The sequence below is a fragment of the Cyprinodon tularosa genome, unplaced genomic scaffold (assembly GCF_016077235.1).
Source record: "Cyprinodon tularosa strain WSP-4 unplaced genomic scaffold, ASM1607723v1 ctg37, whole genome shotgun sequence".
Taxonomy (NCBI): Eukaryota; Metazoa; Chordata; class Actinopteri; order Cyprinodontiformes; family Cyprinodontidae; genus Cyprinodon; species Cyprinodon tularosa.
Genome location: NW_024039085.1, coordinates 829265 through 845681, shown reverse-complemented (window position 1 = coordinate 845681; position 16417 = coordinate 829265). Strand labels below are relative to the sequence as shown.

At 37.0% G+C, this 16417-nt stretch overlaps 1 protein-coding gene across 1 annotated transcript; it reads left to right on the top strand.

Annotated features, from left to right (window-relative positions):
* Nucleotides 1-536: 536 nt before the first annotated feature.
* LOC119790740 (rho GTPase-activating protein 19-like) lies at nucleotides 537-16161 on the top strand. Its single transcript, XM_038296447.1, has 11 exons — nucleotides 537-550; nucleotides 3934-4193; nucleotides 4333-4413; nucleotides 6049-6258; nucleotides 6340-6566; nucleotides 6664-6750; nucleotides 7793-7858; nucleotides 9253-9474; nucleotides 9560-9655; nucleotides 9851-9965; nucleotides 14609-16161. The coding sequence occupies exons 1-10, from the start codon at nucleotides 537-539 to the stop codon at nucleotides 9923-9925; spliced, it is 1338 nt and encodes a 445-aa protein (XP_038152375.1). The 3' UTR covers nucleotides 9926-9965; nucleotides 14609-16161.
* Nucleotides 16162-16417: the final 256 nt, after the last annotated feature.

The following is a 16417-nucleotide window of genomic DNA, read 5'->3' as shown; positions in this document are numbered from 1 at the left end:
AGTGTTGTCTGAGCCCCAATTTGTTTTCCAGAGAAGTAAATAAGAAAATCGTTAAATTAGTGAAGAATTTGAGAGGTGGAAACTTGCTAATTAATTTGCAAAAATGAGGAGCAAAAAAAAGAAGCATTGGATGTTGAACAGTTAAAGAACAGAGAGGTCATCCATATAAAAGTAGTAGAAGAGAATTAAACAGTGAGAGGAGTAAAAGAAGGAATATCAAATAACGAGAATTTGGTTCGATTAGAAAATCACATCATTGAAGGCCAGGTTAACAAGATACAAAGACTTTATAAAAACATACAATGGGAAAGGGTGGCAAGCATGTCTCTGTTGATAGAGTTCTCAGTCAGTTTAACCAGGCCGTTCATTTCACCTCCACTCAGGTACTACAGGTGTCAGCATGTACAGACATGTGGCAGCAGTTTGTAGGGGAAAGCAAAGATGATTAAAATGTGGAGAAGAACACAGAATCCAGACGTGCAGGAAATAAGCTGAAGAAAGGTGCTGCAACTGTGGATGCCAGCACAGAGTTAACTATGGAGGATGTGAGGTGAGGTTTGAAAGAAAGCACTGGAAATAAAATATGTCAAAACAACAACAATATACAAGCTATACAGAAGCAGGGAAGATAATTCAAGGATAAAGGACAAGAGAAATGAATCAAGCACAGATTCAGGTACAAAAGCACAATAAAGACGAAAGAAAAAATAATTTCACTCCAACAGCAGAGAAACAAATTTTATTCATAGCACATGTCGTTAACTGCACAGATCAAACAAAGCATAAGACAAAGAAAGGAACTGAAAAGTTTTTGGGACTCAAATAAGTTAGTTGGGAAAGCATTTTTACAAAGTCGGTGATTGAGGAAAGAACAGGAGCGTCAGTGAAATAAAAGTTGAAGATATTATTAATAATAAATTGTTATTATATTAGATAAAGCTATAGGATACGTATTTATTATATTATAGATATAAAGTGAAGTAGATACATTTATTGGTTAATATGAAATCATTTTGTTTCCCCACTCATACCAGTAGGTGGCGGTAATGCGCTTTCAAATTGTTTGCTAAGCGCCAATAATCTTAACAACAGAAGAACAAGAAGAAACCGCGGAAGATTCAAAACTAAGATGGCGGCTGGAAAAGAGACTCAAGGCATGATTTTGAGCATTGGTCGTTTGGTGCATGGCGCGTGTTTTGAAGCTGCTTATGGAGAAATGTCTTGGGCCGTGAGTAGTGAGGAAACAGGAAGCGATTCTTGTGGGATGGAAGAGGGAAATAGTGACAATGAAGGGTGGAAGATAGCAACATCAAAAAATGAGAAAAAGCGGAAAAAACAGAGATCAGTTCAAGGGGAATCTAGTTCAGAACAATCCAGTGATGATCATTCCATACATTCCACAGCACAACAAAATGAATTCAAAGTCATATTCAAAGTCGTTAATCAGGCAGACTCTTTTACAAATTGGAATCCGGTTCACTTAACAAAAACCATCAATAAACTTGTCGGAGAAGTCAGAGGTGCCAGAATTCTGTACAGTGGAGACCTGCTAATTAACTGCAGAGACAGCGCCCAGCAAGGCAAAGCAATACGGATCAACAAAATTGACGGGATAAGAGTTCAGTGCAGCCTAATGGAGAACAAAAAGATCAGCAGGGGAGTCATTGGAGGAGTTCCTCTAAAAATTTCTGAAAAAGAGATTCTGGAAAACATAAGCGGTGCAAAAGTAAAAGAAGTAAAACGGTTAAAAACAACAAGAAACGGAGAAAGATCTGACAGTTTATCAGTGCTAATTAAATTTGAGGAAGAGCAATTACCAAGCAAAGTATTCATCGGTTACATAAGCTATAATGTCAAAATCTACAATCCTCCACCATTGAGATGTTTCAAATGCCAAAAATTCGGTCACATTGCAGCAGTTTGTAAAGGGAAACAGAGGTGTGGAAGGTGTGCAGGAGAACACGAATATGGTAAATGTGGAAAAGAAGCTATAATAAAATGCTGTAATTGTGGTGGAGAACATACTGCTGCTTATCGCGGCTGTGAAGCAAGCAAAAGGTCTGAGGAAATTAAAAAAATGAAATTTGAGCTCGGAATAACCTACGCTGAAGCTGCAAAAAGGATCCCATCTCAGTCAGAAAAACCCAAACCTACAGTTCAACACACGGCAAATTCCAAACCTCTAGAGAATCAAAAAATTGATGAAGACTCACTTATTGTTAAAAAGACAAATTTTGTTCTTTTCATGGTAGAAGTAATTAATTGTACTGCACAGACAACAAAAAAAACGGAAAAAATCAAAATAATAGTGAAGGCTGCAGAAAAATATCTGGACATTAAAGATTTGAACTGGGAGATGGTTGGAAGTATGATGGGAGGACCGATGGGACCATCAGAAACTGGCAGAGTTAAGATGACCTAGAGTAAATTAAAAATTATATGGGCAAATGTGATTTAGTATTATGTTGGTTTAAGTTACACAGGTTTTTTTTTTTTTTTTTTTTTTTTTTTTTTTTTTTTTTTTTTTTTTTTTTTGTTGGGGGGGGGGGGGGGGGGGGTGAATCGTTTTCTGTTTTCTTGCTTTACTCCATATCAGTTGGTGGCGGTAATGCACAATTCACAAGTCTGCCAACCGCCATAAAACCCCATAAGAAGAAGAAGAAGAAGAAAAGAGACTCAAAACAGTGTCAAGAAAAATAGGAGGTACTGCATTTTTATAAATATGCTGGCGAATCTATGAGATAAAATAAATTCCAAAAGAAAATATTTCTATCAAGAGAAGAACAACAGATAATTTATCAATTTTTTCAGCAGAGATGTTGGCAATTATTTTAGCATTGCAATGGGTGCTGGAGGTGAAGCCTAGAAATGTAGTTATCTGTTCAGATTCAATGTCTTGCCTGACTAGTTTTAAAAGTGGAAAATCTGAAAGCCGTCAAGATCTTTTAGATGAAGTCAGTTATTTAATGTATGGTATAAGGCAACAAAATATAAGTATTCAATTCACATGGGTTCCAGCACACAAAGGAATCTTAGGTAATGAAAAAGTAGATAAGTTAGCTAAAGAAGCAGTTAAAGTAGGAGAAATTGAATATGATGTCCCGCTAAGTAGAACAGAAATAAAAGTAATTATTAAAGATAAAATAAATAAGGTATGGCAGAAGAGATGGAATTTAGAAAAAAAAGGAAGACATTTATATAAAATACATAAAGATATTAGCATAGGATATAACAGTATAATGAGTAGAAGAGAGGAAATATGGATAAACAGGTTAAGGGTTGGGCATACTAGTTTAAATGCAGGTCTAAAAATAATAGGGAAACATCCAACGGGTAATTGTTTTTATTGCGGAGAAATCGAAGGAGTAGAACATGTGTTGATCTATTGTAGCAAATATACAAAAGAGAGGAAAGAACTGGAAAGGGTAATGGGGAGTTCAGTAAAGATGGCAGATTTATTAGGGAAGCATCAATCAGATAAGATAATTAAAGCACTTATTAAATATTTAAAAGATACAGAATTAGCTGGGAGAATTTAGTGTGTGTATGTGCGTGTGTGTAAGTATAGATAGAATTTAGTTTCATGAAGATATAAAGATATACAGACATTATATTTCTGAATTACATCTCCGTCCAGTTGATGGCGGTAATGCACACAGGATGCAAACTGCCAGAAAACTCAATAGAAGAAGAAGAAGAAGAGATAAAATAACAAAAGAGTAATAGTGACTTCGTTTCCCATGTTATTTAAACCGTCTCACAATAATGGGTATTAGCCCTAAATAGCAACTGACAAAAAATCTTTATCGTACTGATTTGTATCATGATTTGTACGTAATTTTTTAGAACACGACTAAAGGCTTATTTTTTTTATAAATAATTGGTTAATATATCCATAAATAACTCGTTTTTTGAATGCTTGGTTCTTAACAGGGAGACAAAATGCAGCCTGTTCCTCTGTCAGGAAAAACCAGACGTTACCCAGCCTGTAATATTTAACCCGGACTTCTTTGTGGAGAGGCTGAGACATGAGCATCCGCAGATTTACGCCGATTTAGTGCTCAGCAACATAACTCGGCTCATAGATCTGCCGGGAGACGAGTTTGCCCAGCTGACCGGGGAGTTGGAGCCCAAGATGCCCTCATCATCATCCACTGCTTTTCTGCGCTCCTTCAACTTCCGCAAACGGAAAGGTTAGAGCCGATAATGTGCGCCTGCTTTAGGTTTAGCTGCTTTATAGACTTAAGCAAGAATTTAAGCAATTGTTTACAGTTTTTGTTTATTTTTTCACGAACAATATATTCACATGTTTTCTAATGTGTTGCTTGACAGAAAAGGGAGTGATATTTGGAGCGCCATTAACTGAAGAAGGAATAGCCCAGATCTATCAACTTATTGAATACCTGAGTAAAAGTAAGTATCACTGTACAAAACATGCTCTCCTTCAAAAAGCATCATAAATTGTGAAATTAAGAAAAGAACTTGGCAGCATCACTCATTAAAGACTACAAATCAAATCTTAATCACTATATGTCATTTCCATTTTTTGCTTTACAATTTTTCAGTACTATCTATCACTTAAAATCCCAATTAAATACTTACATGTACGCCCACCGACAGGGGGGAGAAACGGGCCACTTTTCCCGGGCCCAGGGTACAGGGGCGGCCCTGAATCAGTCCCCCCATATCTTTTGCCACAAATATTATTTTTTCAAAGATGTGGAACGAAATTAATCAATTTGAGCTTTATTCTTAAGTTTCATAAATTCATTTCCCATTATTACTTTCTTTCGATGATCCACTGCAGTATTGGGAAGTACCCCCACCTGCCATTCCTTCTAACTGCTTACTGATGCAGTTTCTCTGAAGTTTATCAAGCTGCTATACATAAGATTAGCTGCACTGCAGGTGGAGACGGGACGGGACGTCCTCTGTACAAGGTCAGGCAGCAGCTCCATCACTTTAATATGAAGGTATGAGGTAAAGATTTGAATTTAGACATGGCGCGTCCATGGCTGCAACAATACTGCGGTGGAAGTAAATACATAGAAAATCCTACTGTACAGCCTTTATTGGTTTTGACCAGAACTTTTTGTGGTCCAATTTCAACATGTCACACAAGTAGAAATCACACAGGTTAAAAACTATAAATGGGATCAAATGTGACTGGAGGCAGACATGGAAAGCCAAACGTGCCACAACGCTCATAAATTAAAAACCGGAAAGGTCGCTATTTGTAAATGAAAACATTTAAATGTTACTTGAGATGCATGCATTAAATAAATACAATTAGTTATTTAACCTTAATAAATAAATAAATATAATTTTTTCATATATTTAATGAACTATTAACTATTGTTTCTCTTGCTTCCAGAAAACTATCTATCTATCTATCTATCTATCTATCTATCTATCTATCTATCTATCTATCTATCTATCTATCTATCTATCTATCTATCTATCTATCTATCTATCTATCTATCTATCTATCTATCTATCTATCTATCTATCTATCTATCTATCTATCTATCTATCTATCGTGTGTATGTATACACTTCATACAAAGTATGACTAACAGGCCCCCTCTTGTCAATTCTGAAGGTTTTGTCTAAGGCTGTCAGCTGGCCTGCTTACATGTTTTATTGGCACGCTAACAAAATGTGAAAAAGTCCATGAGAGTGTGTATGTGAGTATGTATCTTGGCAGACATTCGCCTGTCAGTTCTTTTCAATATTATCAAAATTAAATCAACCATTGAGAAACCATACTTTCAACTTTCTTAATGAAAAGTGAGTTATCATCAGGTCGTGGTTATTTCTAGAAAGGAATGATGTCATCGCTGAAAGCAGTCTCTGGAACCAAGTGCATCAGTCAATAATTTATCCTAAAGCACTTTGCTCTTGCTGGCTCTCTCCCTCTATTTCATTCATCCCAACCCATTTCGTCTCCCTCTTTCTTGTGTGTTTGTCTTCATCGCTCTGCGTCTAAAATACCTCCATCCTCCCCGTTTCCCTCCCTGATGTTCTCTCTCCTCGCCCTTATTCCCAGACCTTCATGTGGAAGGGTTGTTTCGGGTTCCAGGCCACAGCTTGAGGCAAGCAGCATTAAGAGAGATGCTGAATAACGGAGCTGAGATAGATCTGGAGACAGGTGACTTCCATCCCAATGATGCTGCTACTTTGCTCAAGGTGTACCTTGGAGAGTTGCCAGAGCCTCTGCTCACACATAGACATTATCATGCTCACCTGAAGATTGGAGGTATTTGTTGAATTATATGCAGGTTAGATTTATGGCCCAAGTTTGCTGTTTTCTAATCCTTTATTTGTCTGTTGTGTTCAGATTTGACTCGTTTTGACGAGAACGGGAATAAAACTGATGTCCCCAATAAGGAACGGCAGATTGAAGCATATCAGCTGCTTTTTATGTTGCTCCCACCGACCAACCGCAGCTTGATGAAGCTGCTGCTAGACTTACTGTACCACACGGCCCGCACTCAGCACTTGAACAAGATGTCTGCTATTAACTTGGCCACGATGTTCGCTCCACATATCATCTGGCCCAAAAATGTAATGATCTTAAATATTTAAAGTATTTTAGATAAACTTCTGGAAATTTCTTTTGAATAAATATACACTTTTAAAAATATATATTTTCATGCTGTAGGTGACTGCAAGTGATCTCCAGGGAAGCATAGAGAAACTGAATAATGGGGTAGCATTTCTCATCCGGCACTCACAAAAATTGTTCAAGGTAACCCACTTTATTCCCAGCTTTTTTGTAAAGATGTTTTAGGAGTCTGACTTCTGACTGCTGATGCAAAACACAGTGTTGAATTTCAGCTCAAGCAAGATGGCCTTGTGGAAGAGGGCTCTCTGATTGCTTTTTTAACTGTATGCATTTTTGTTTTGGCTTTCTTTTCCTTAGCAACTAGACTATCAGAGTAGGGATGTTGCCCGGGTTACAAGAAATAGAGAGATTAAAGGATATGACCAGAGAATTTGGTCACAACAGAACAAATCTATGAAGGTTCTTTAAGTCACCAGTCAGACAGCATGTCTATTATAACATGCTTAGACTTTACACTTTGGATCATTTTCAACAGGTCAGGAGTACTTTGAGAGAGAGGAGGGGATTCTGGTTTTATGGTTGATAACCTTTTAATCAAACCGCTGTATGTACAGCACACTTACCTTTTATTTTTGTGAAACTTACACATTTTAGCCTGGTTTACTGCATGAAGAATAACACATTCACAACCTAGTCAGGTTATTTACTCTGAAAAAGCACTTAAGACATTCTTTTAGGACCATCATCCTGCTGTGTAATGAAACATTCCCACTGATTTTTGATGCACGTAACTAAATGTCAGCTTTTCCTGTTGCTTCACTTAGTGGTGAAGTCATTCAAATTCTGAGCAGCAGCTTTGTTATTATGTCCATGTAGTGGATTTGTCTGTCTGTCAAACAGAAATCCAAGGAAATGCCAAGATGTAGATTTCATCTACATATTGCTTTGTAATAAGAGCAGCCCTAGTGACAATATGACTTGTTTGTATTCTGATCACATCTCAACAATGATTTGAAATTAATTTGTCGGATAATAAGAAGCTTTAACCTTATTTGTGCAAAGATTGATTCCCCTAAAATACATTTTGTACTATTATAACTATTAAATCTATTCTGCTGACTGCTATTTTTTTCACTGTTGTGGTTAGTAGTGTATTATATTTCTAATTACACTAATCAATTTAGTTTTCATCAGATTTTAATGCACATGTTTGCATCCCTTGAAGGCACCTCTCTATATCAACAAATATGCTCGATTATACTACACTGGATCCAAAAGTCTGCAGTCAAATGTAAGTACGGTAAGTTTGTTTTGTTTTTTTTGTCTTACGAGAGAAGGTTTTACCTTTGCTCTGGGTCTGTTCCTCAACTTTTAGTCTTCATTCTCCCTGACTGTCATCTGTGACTTTTTCTTCTCTGTTTTCAAATCGAAGCCATTCTAGTCGATGGGGTTATTCCCACTGTCCTCAGCATGGTAGAGGGCTCTTCTTTGTCATCTGTCAAAAAACAAACAAAAAAAGAAACAGATGAGAAAGACAGGAAGTCATACATGGAGAGGATAAAATTTATGCAGTACATTTTATAATAAGAGGAGCTCTTTTATACGTACATGAACGGATTCTAAACACATCGAGTGTGGATTGCGGCAGTGCACATTTTTTAGTGTAACAGAAAACAAAGTCTGAACAGTGTGAAGACAGTTTTAGCCCATTTTAATCTGGATTAACTTTTAATTCCACCCCACTTTAACAAACCACTGGATTTTTTTATTATTTTTTTTGTTCAGGTAAATTTTCATGATCTATTATTTATTTAAATATCTTTTTCTTGAGACTGTTGTTTTGTTTTGAAGGTCTGTCTGTAGATTACATTCAGTAAAAATACAATGGATCTCTATATTACAGTGTTAACAAAAGACAGCCCATGTCTTTGGCCACCCTTGAAACCATTAACCTGTGGTAATGACATTGCTTTAAAGAACTTAAATTGGTTTTCAAGTCAAAATACGCTGCTTAAGTTACAGACTTTGAATACAGTTTTTTCTTTTCAGTGTACGGTAATATATTTCAGTGTGTATATATATATATATATATATATATATATATATATATATATATATATATATATATATATATATATATATATATATATATATATATATATATATATATATATATATATAGTTTGGCCAACATGTCTATGCTTTCTTGAGATTTTGTGTTTTAGGCTATTTCCAATTATCTGTGTTCCCCCAATAAAACCAAAATAACTCAATCTGACATAATTCTTATAGAGTTATTAGGATCCTAAAATTACTTTTTTTTATAGCAGACTATGGGTAGGCTATAGAGAACTGCTGTTAATTGTCTGGAGGTAAAAAAGTCTCTAAATGGTAATGTCTGTATCTCATTGCTGGAAACAACCTAAACCAGAAAATGATGAAGGGGCAGAGTCATCAGTATCTCTTAGGGCTATATGACTGTAATTTGTTAAGCCTTTTCCAAGATGAAATTGAATTTGGAAACTTAGATATTTGTTTTATATTTTGTACAGTTCTTTAACTACTCTCTGCAGTTGGGAATGAAAAAGATGTCTTTGCTAAGACCTTTTAAAATACGGTTACATATTCCTGCTTGACTAAGTTTGTTTGTGCAACAATCATCAGCATATATCTTTTCTTTTCTAGGATGACCTGAATCTCGCTTCAGGAAGCAAAACTGGCCCCACCACTGTGATTGCAGCTTCGTCCCCTTCCCCCTCCGTAAGATCAATCACAGGTGAGACGAGCAGAACCAGCACCATCCACCCTTGTGAAAATCAGAGCTATACTGAGTCTTGCCTCAAAGAACTGTACAAGGAGGTCAACAGTATGCCAGAGTCTGCCAAGAAGCAAAAACTCATCAGACAGGTAACTTAGTGAGACTATTCAAATACAAAGGTCATGAAATTGATCACTGTTATCAGTTTTTAATAAGGTGTAATCTCCTTTGTAGTTGGAAAAGCAGCCTGACCCGACTTCTTCTGCAGAGACCCGGACACCGTTTATCAGGAGACACTGGCGTTCTCGCTCTGCGGGTGGATTAATCAAGGTAAGCTCATAAGATTTCTAATATATAATTATCTCTAAAGCTTCCATCAGATATCTTAATCCATGACTCATTTTCATATTAAGGATTTGTAAATCTTTAACGTTCTTTACATAGCTCAGACTTGTTATTTTCCACACTAACCTTCTGCCATAATTTTTTTCTTTTCTATGAATTATCATTTCACTTATATAACAGAGAAAGGGATTGGGGGCCAAAGTCTCAATGGACAAAGACAGCAGCAAAGTGAAGAGTGTTCCTCCGAGCTCCTGAAGTGATGGGTAGATTAATAGAAACAACTCAAAAGCAGAATGTAAGTAAAGCAATATTCAACCTTAGAATAAATCCTTGAACTATCACCCTAGAAACTGACTCGGTCAGGATGTCCTGTGAACACAGCAGCTAAAACCTTTATCAAAAACAGATTTATAACAAATTTAGGTGAAACAGGTGATACAATGTTAATCAAGGCAATGGAGGGAATATCCATGTAGAGGGCCTTGCAAAACAATTGATATCCTTTCAACTTTTTCAGATTTTGCTGTATTACAGCCTTAAGCCTAGATGCATCTTTTGTGTTTCATAAAAAAGACAAAGTGGTTAGAAGTTGGCAAGTACTATGAAAAGAATTACCTGTTTTGTTGTTGTTGGTTTAAAAAAAAAAATTTCACAAATAAAAGCAAGTCTTGGCATGGATCGCTATTTTTGAGCCATTCTTATACATTAATTAGTTAATGTGTCATTATCATGTCCCAAATCTCCCCTGTGACAAGGCTTTAGGGGTGGATGAGGCGATGCTGAGTATCTTGGGTCTGCATGTTGTTGTCTGGTTGACCCACTTCTTCAGCATTGCATGGCAGTCAGGAATGGTGCCCCTGGATTGGCAGAGCAGATTGGCAGACCAGAGTGGTGGCTCTCCCTACAAGAAGGGGTACTGGAGCGTGCTTGAAATGAAAGTCTTGGTGATTGTCGAACCTCCATCTTAGGAGGAGCAGTGTGTTTTTCGTCTTGCCTGTGGAACACTGTACAACCTCTAAATCCCTTAACGGCAGGGCTTCTCAAAAGGGGGGTATAGAGGATGACGGGCAGCATTGGGATCAATATTTTCAAATGGTGGGCGGTAGTGTTGGTTTGCACGGCCTTAACTTTAATATAAAGTTTCCACCAAAAAATTACACAACAACAATCCAATTTAATTCAGTTCATTTATATAGCTCCAATTCACAACACGTCATCTCAAGGCACTTTACAGTTCACCAGATCATACATTCAAATTTATTCACAGTTTTCTACCTAAGGAAAACCAGTTGATTGCATCAAATCATTGACGCAAAGGCAATTCCTCACACCATACATGCTTGTTGCGACAAGGGAGAGGAAAAACTCGATTTTAACAGGATGAAACCTCCAGCAGAACCAGGCTCAGTGTGAGCGGCCATCTGGCGAGGGTCGACTGAGGTTCAAGGAGACAGAAGCAGAGATACAAAAAGCAGCTGTAAAAGGCGGCCCCGTCCAGGAAACACACAGCCAGGCAGACAAGCTCCAAGCCAGCTCCCATGTCAAAGGATGAAGAGAGCACATCCAGCTAGTCATAGTCAGAGAAACTGGAGTACACGGAAATACAGGCTGATCTCCAACATCTATACACAAAGGTGTTGATGACAGCAACACAGCTGATATTTCTCTCCAGGATGGTGTCACAGCCAAACAGGAACAGATGAGATAAAACTACTATGAGGAAAAGCAGAGATAGCATTAAGTTAGAGATTGAACTAACCGATTCTACAGAGTGGAAGAACAGATATAAAATGAAGTAGAATGATGAAATGGGGGTCCCTATGTCCCCCAGAAGTATAAGCCTATAGCAGCATAACTGCAGAGACAGCTCAGGATAACCTCAACCACTCTAACTATAAGCTTTATCAAAAAAGAAAGTTTTAAGCCTTGCCTTAAGGTGGACAGGGTGTTTGCCTCATGGACTAAAACTGGTAGCTGGTTCCATAAGAGAGGAGCCTGATAACTAAAATATCTGCTTCCTATTCTATTTTTAGAAATTCTAGGAACCACTAGTATAACTGCAGATTGAGAGCGAAGTGCTCTGTTAGGAACTGAGGAACAGTCAGATCTCTGATATAAGATGGAGCTTGGCCATTTAAGGCTTTATATGTAAGAATGAGGATTTGAAATTCTATTCTGGATTTAACAGGAAGCCGATGAAGAGAAGCCAGGATAGGAGAGATAAGATCTCTTTTTAATTTTCATCAGAACTCTGGCTGCAGCATTTTGGATCAGCTGAAGACTTTTAACTACAGTTTGTGGATTTCCTTATAGTAGAGAATTACAATAGTCCAGCCTTGAAGTAACAAATGCATGGACTAGTTTCTCAGCATCACCCCTGGACAGGATATTTCTAATTTTTGCATTATTGGGCAGATGAAAGAAGGAAATTATAGAAACTAATTTGAAATGGGATTTAAATGATAGTTCCTGATCAAACATATTACCAAGGTTTTTTACTTTATTCTCTGAAATCAGTTTAATCCCATCCAAATAAAGTGACCGACTAATCAGCTTCTTTTTCAAAGACTCTGGTCCAAAGACTATAAATTCTGTTTTGTCTGCATTCAGGAGTAGAAAGAGTCATCCAAGATGATGATTAACTTAAACTTATACACATTTAAACTTTCAGGCCCTCAAATCCCCATCTTGTTCGTTCAGAAAAGTGGAGAGTATCTCATCTAGGTACCTAATGCCAGTCATGCTACCTCTGGTAAGCACATGGAGGGCTGTGCAGCACTGCACACCATTGCAGACCCGTTTCCAAACTGGTCATGCTGAAGGTTGTGCAGGTAGATGATCACTCTCCACAATGTCTCCAGACTCTGTCACATGCGCTCAGTATGAACCTTCTTCTATCTGTGAAGAGCAAAAGGCGCCAGTGGCAAATTTGCCAATCCTGGTGTTCTTTGGCAAAAGCCAAGCATCCTGCACATCTCCTGTGTACTGGCGTGTCTCCTGGTAGTACCTCCAGCCTCTGGACACTACGCTGACAGACACAGCAAACCTTGACACATCTCATATTCATATGCCATCCGGGATGAACTGCATTACCTGAGCCCATTGTGTGGGTTGTAGAGTCCGTCTCATGCACCACAACTGTGAAAGTACCACCAACATTCAAAAATGACTAAAACTTCAACCAGAAAGCATAGGTGCTGAAGTTTTCTGTTGTCCCGACCTGCAGAACCACCCCTTTATTGAATGTGTCTAATGGACAATAATTTCCACCTGTTGTCTGTTCTATTTAGACACCAGCACGTGAAATCGATTGCCAATCAGTGTTGCTTCATATGTGGAAAGTTGTTTCACAAGTTTGTCTATGTGCTGCCCATGTGTTCCATTTATTTTTTGAGCAGCATCCATCAGGGTTAAGGCCACTGAAAGTACAAGGCTGTTTGTATAGGGGTTTGATTTCAGGGTACCTAAATTTATAAGGTAGGCCTCATAAGGGCATCTGGACCACAACTTTGCCTCTTGGACCTCACCCATGGTCATTTGTGCCCAATATATGCTCCTGTATGCACAGAAGTATCCACAGAACAGGGACATTGACCGGTCAAATGGTTTGATCTTCTCATGGTGCGTTCAAACTGGTTTCAGTGTCTGCAGTGGATTCACATAAAATTCCTAAACAAACACGGGAAACGGCCAGCGGTGAATCCATGTGGTGAGGTCCTACACTGCTCCGCTCTAACCTCGTAAAACTAAATAGAACTGAGGTGTTGTCAGGGACTGGTTGTGGGTGAAGGTTTTTTTCACTTAATATGGAATAAAAAGATGAATAATGTTAAAAAAAAAAGGTAGAAATAAGGATGCTCTCAATAGGTGTTTTAGGTGGCTTTAAAAAAGTAGTTTTAATGTAGCCCTGGAACGACCTGTCCTCATCCTCCCTTACCTCCAGCACCGACACCAGTCTGTCACTGCCTGCTGCCCAGCATTGGTGCTTACTACATGGGTAGATTAACAAGGAAGTACCGCTGAATCCCACCATCATCCAGACGCAGCTCTGGATGAAATAAAGTGGACTTTTTCTTTTTTTTACTTTTTTTTTTCAGAGCTTTTGGGGCTTTTCCAAAAATAGATGATCTCCCCATGGAGATTCAAAAGTTGTTCATAGAGAAAAATTTAGCAGCAGTCCCTGGTATTAAGTTTATCCTGTGCTTTTATTCTGAAATGTCAACAGGGAGACCTTGACAGGGAATGCTATATTGAGTTACATGGGGTTACAGACAGGTCAGGTCCAATGTAGAATGATTAAACAATCATTCCAGCTGATGCAGACTCCTGCCAGAGGTCTCTTAAATCTTAAGACATGTTTTTTATTAAAAACTCTCTCTGATTTTAATTCCTTCTCACTTATATCCCTGACCTGCCTGATGTGTTCCTTGGATTTTTATTTGTTCTCCAAGGTTCTCTTTATCATTACATTAATGTTGTGATCAAATAAAATCCAAGTGTATATTGTTTTTCTAAATGGTCATTTTTTTTAATAAGAGGGTTGGCTGAATTTGACTTTAGTGGTAAAGGAGCTTAATATACCTGTGATACTCTTCAGACTTTTGGTTGGAGAACATTTGAAAAACCCTTAACCCAGTAAGTGAGTACCTTTCTAATACTTGTAAAATGAATGAAGAAAGATACTACATGAGTTTACATGTGGTGAAATTAATTGAGTCACAGTTCTGTCAAGTTGAACTACAACATTCGAAATCAATACAAACATTTTTATTAAAGCATTTGTCATCTTTTGTTTTGCTCATCAGTAGGTGGCAAGGCTGGATCATTGTGTCATTGTTTACCAATGTAGTATCTGTGGCTGTCTAATGGCAGGCCTTTGTTGCTTACAAGTGTAATTTTAAAAATAAAATAAACTAACCTATTTTCTCTCTCTTTCAGGGTAAATCACTATTTAAGGACTGTACTTCTCAAAGCCTCTGAAACATCAATCCGATCATCTATAGTCTTAAAGAAGCTATGCTAATTTATTTGCTGTAAAGTTTACAAGAGCAGTTGTTACCTGTTGTATTTTTTTTTTTTTTAGCATTTTGTGTTTCATTTCCTAAGGTGTGAAACTTGTTGGTTTAAAAATGTCCCAAAGAAAATATGAAACTAAATTCTAACAACAGTTACTAAACAGCAGGATACTTACAGTAAATTTCAGGCCAGTGGATTTCTTTTAGCAATATTCAGTATGATATTATTGGATTTTGGTTTAAGAATTAATATTTTTTCTAATGCTATGTTACATTTGTTTTCTGCCTCAGATGTCTTAAAGAAAATGTGATTTTCTGTTTGTTTTGTTGGTTCTGTAGGAATGTTGCCTACAGAAAAATGTGCCTTAAACTAGACATTTTCTGAAATGTTAAGTTGAGTTTCTCTTCTAGTTTTCCTGTCAAATATGACAAAAAATAGGAAAGACTTTATTTGATATAAATGATTCTGTTATTAGTACAGGGAGATTTGTAAAAGGGAGATTAAAAGAAATGCAAAAAGATTCTTATTTTTTTTCCTCCTGAAAAAAAAATTTGTGTAAACACAGATTTCTTATACTACTGATACTTTAAGCTGTGTCGTAGCCTATTCTTTATTTATGTGCAAAATTTAGTACAGTTTAAGATCCCAAAATAGTTTGTTTGCTTTTTTGGCCAAAGTTTTTATTATGTCTCATTTTAAAATGTTTTTATTATATACTAGATTTAGTAAATGGATGATGCTGTTGCTTCTCCAGAGCTATGCAACTTACTGTAACACTTTAAAACTTTTTCTTAAGCTTATTTCTGTTTTTGAATATCTGGTGTGTGATTAAGTAAGAAAGTTATTTTTTTTTAAACTGTCTTTGTCACTTTTGTTCTGTACTTTCCTTTGCAACCACAAGGTGATGCAGTTTAGTCGCAAATGGTTGTGAGCTACGGAGCCCTCTACTCAACATGTTGCATTTGGAGATGATCCAAGATGCCTTTCTTCTTTATTGTTACCTTTTTTTGAGCTCATATTCTGTAATATAAACAGTCAGATGATAGTTAAATTTTTAAAGGGCATAAATTTAATGTTGAACACTGCAAAATGACCAGTGGTAGCAAAGACAAATTCCTTAGGGAAAGAAGTGAATATTTTTTGGATAATGTTTTTTGTGTGCTTGTGTATGTGTTGGGGGGTGAGTATATATCACAGAAACATATGTGATTTTTTTCTTTTGTATTTCTAACTTCTTCACAAAAGCGAATTGGTTTCAGTGAAGCAATGTATGGTTTTTCAAGGAGGGCTTTTTACTCCCTTTGGTATTCCACAAAAATAGACTGTGAACTGAGTCCAGTAGACTGTAATTTTATAATTTATGTGGTTTGTTTTGGTCCTTTTCCCTGAATTTGCCAAATCTGTCCCTTATATAAAATGTAATATAATGGATGTTGATGGAAGATAAACAGTTTGTGAAACCCTGGAAATGTTAACTTTGCCTCCTGTTTATCATTTTACTCAAAGCCCAAAGAGGAAGAGAGAAACAAGTCTCTCAGGTATGAAACACCAGCTCTCTGTCCTGAAGAACGGTTCTCATTTTGTAGATATAAATTGTGTAAAAAAGTGGCTTAACTTCTCTTGCTTATTTGAATTTCTGAATCACAAGAATGTAAATCAGTTGTAACTCGTCCTCTTGGCCCCCTTTGTTTGAGGTCTTGTGTTTTGCAAACATCTCCTCTGCCAGACAGT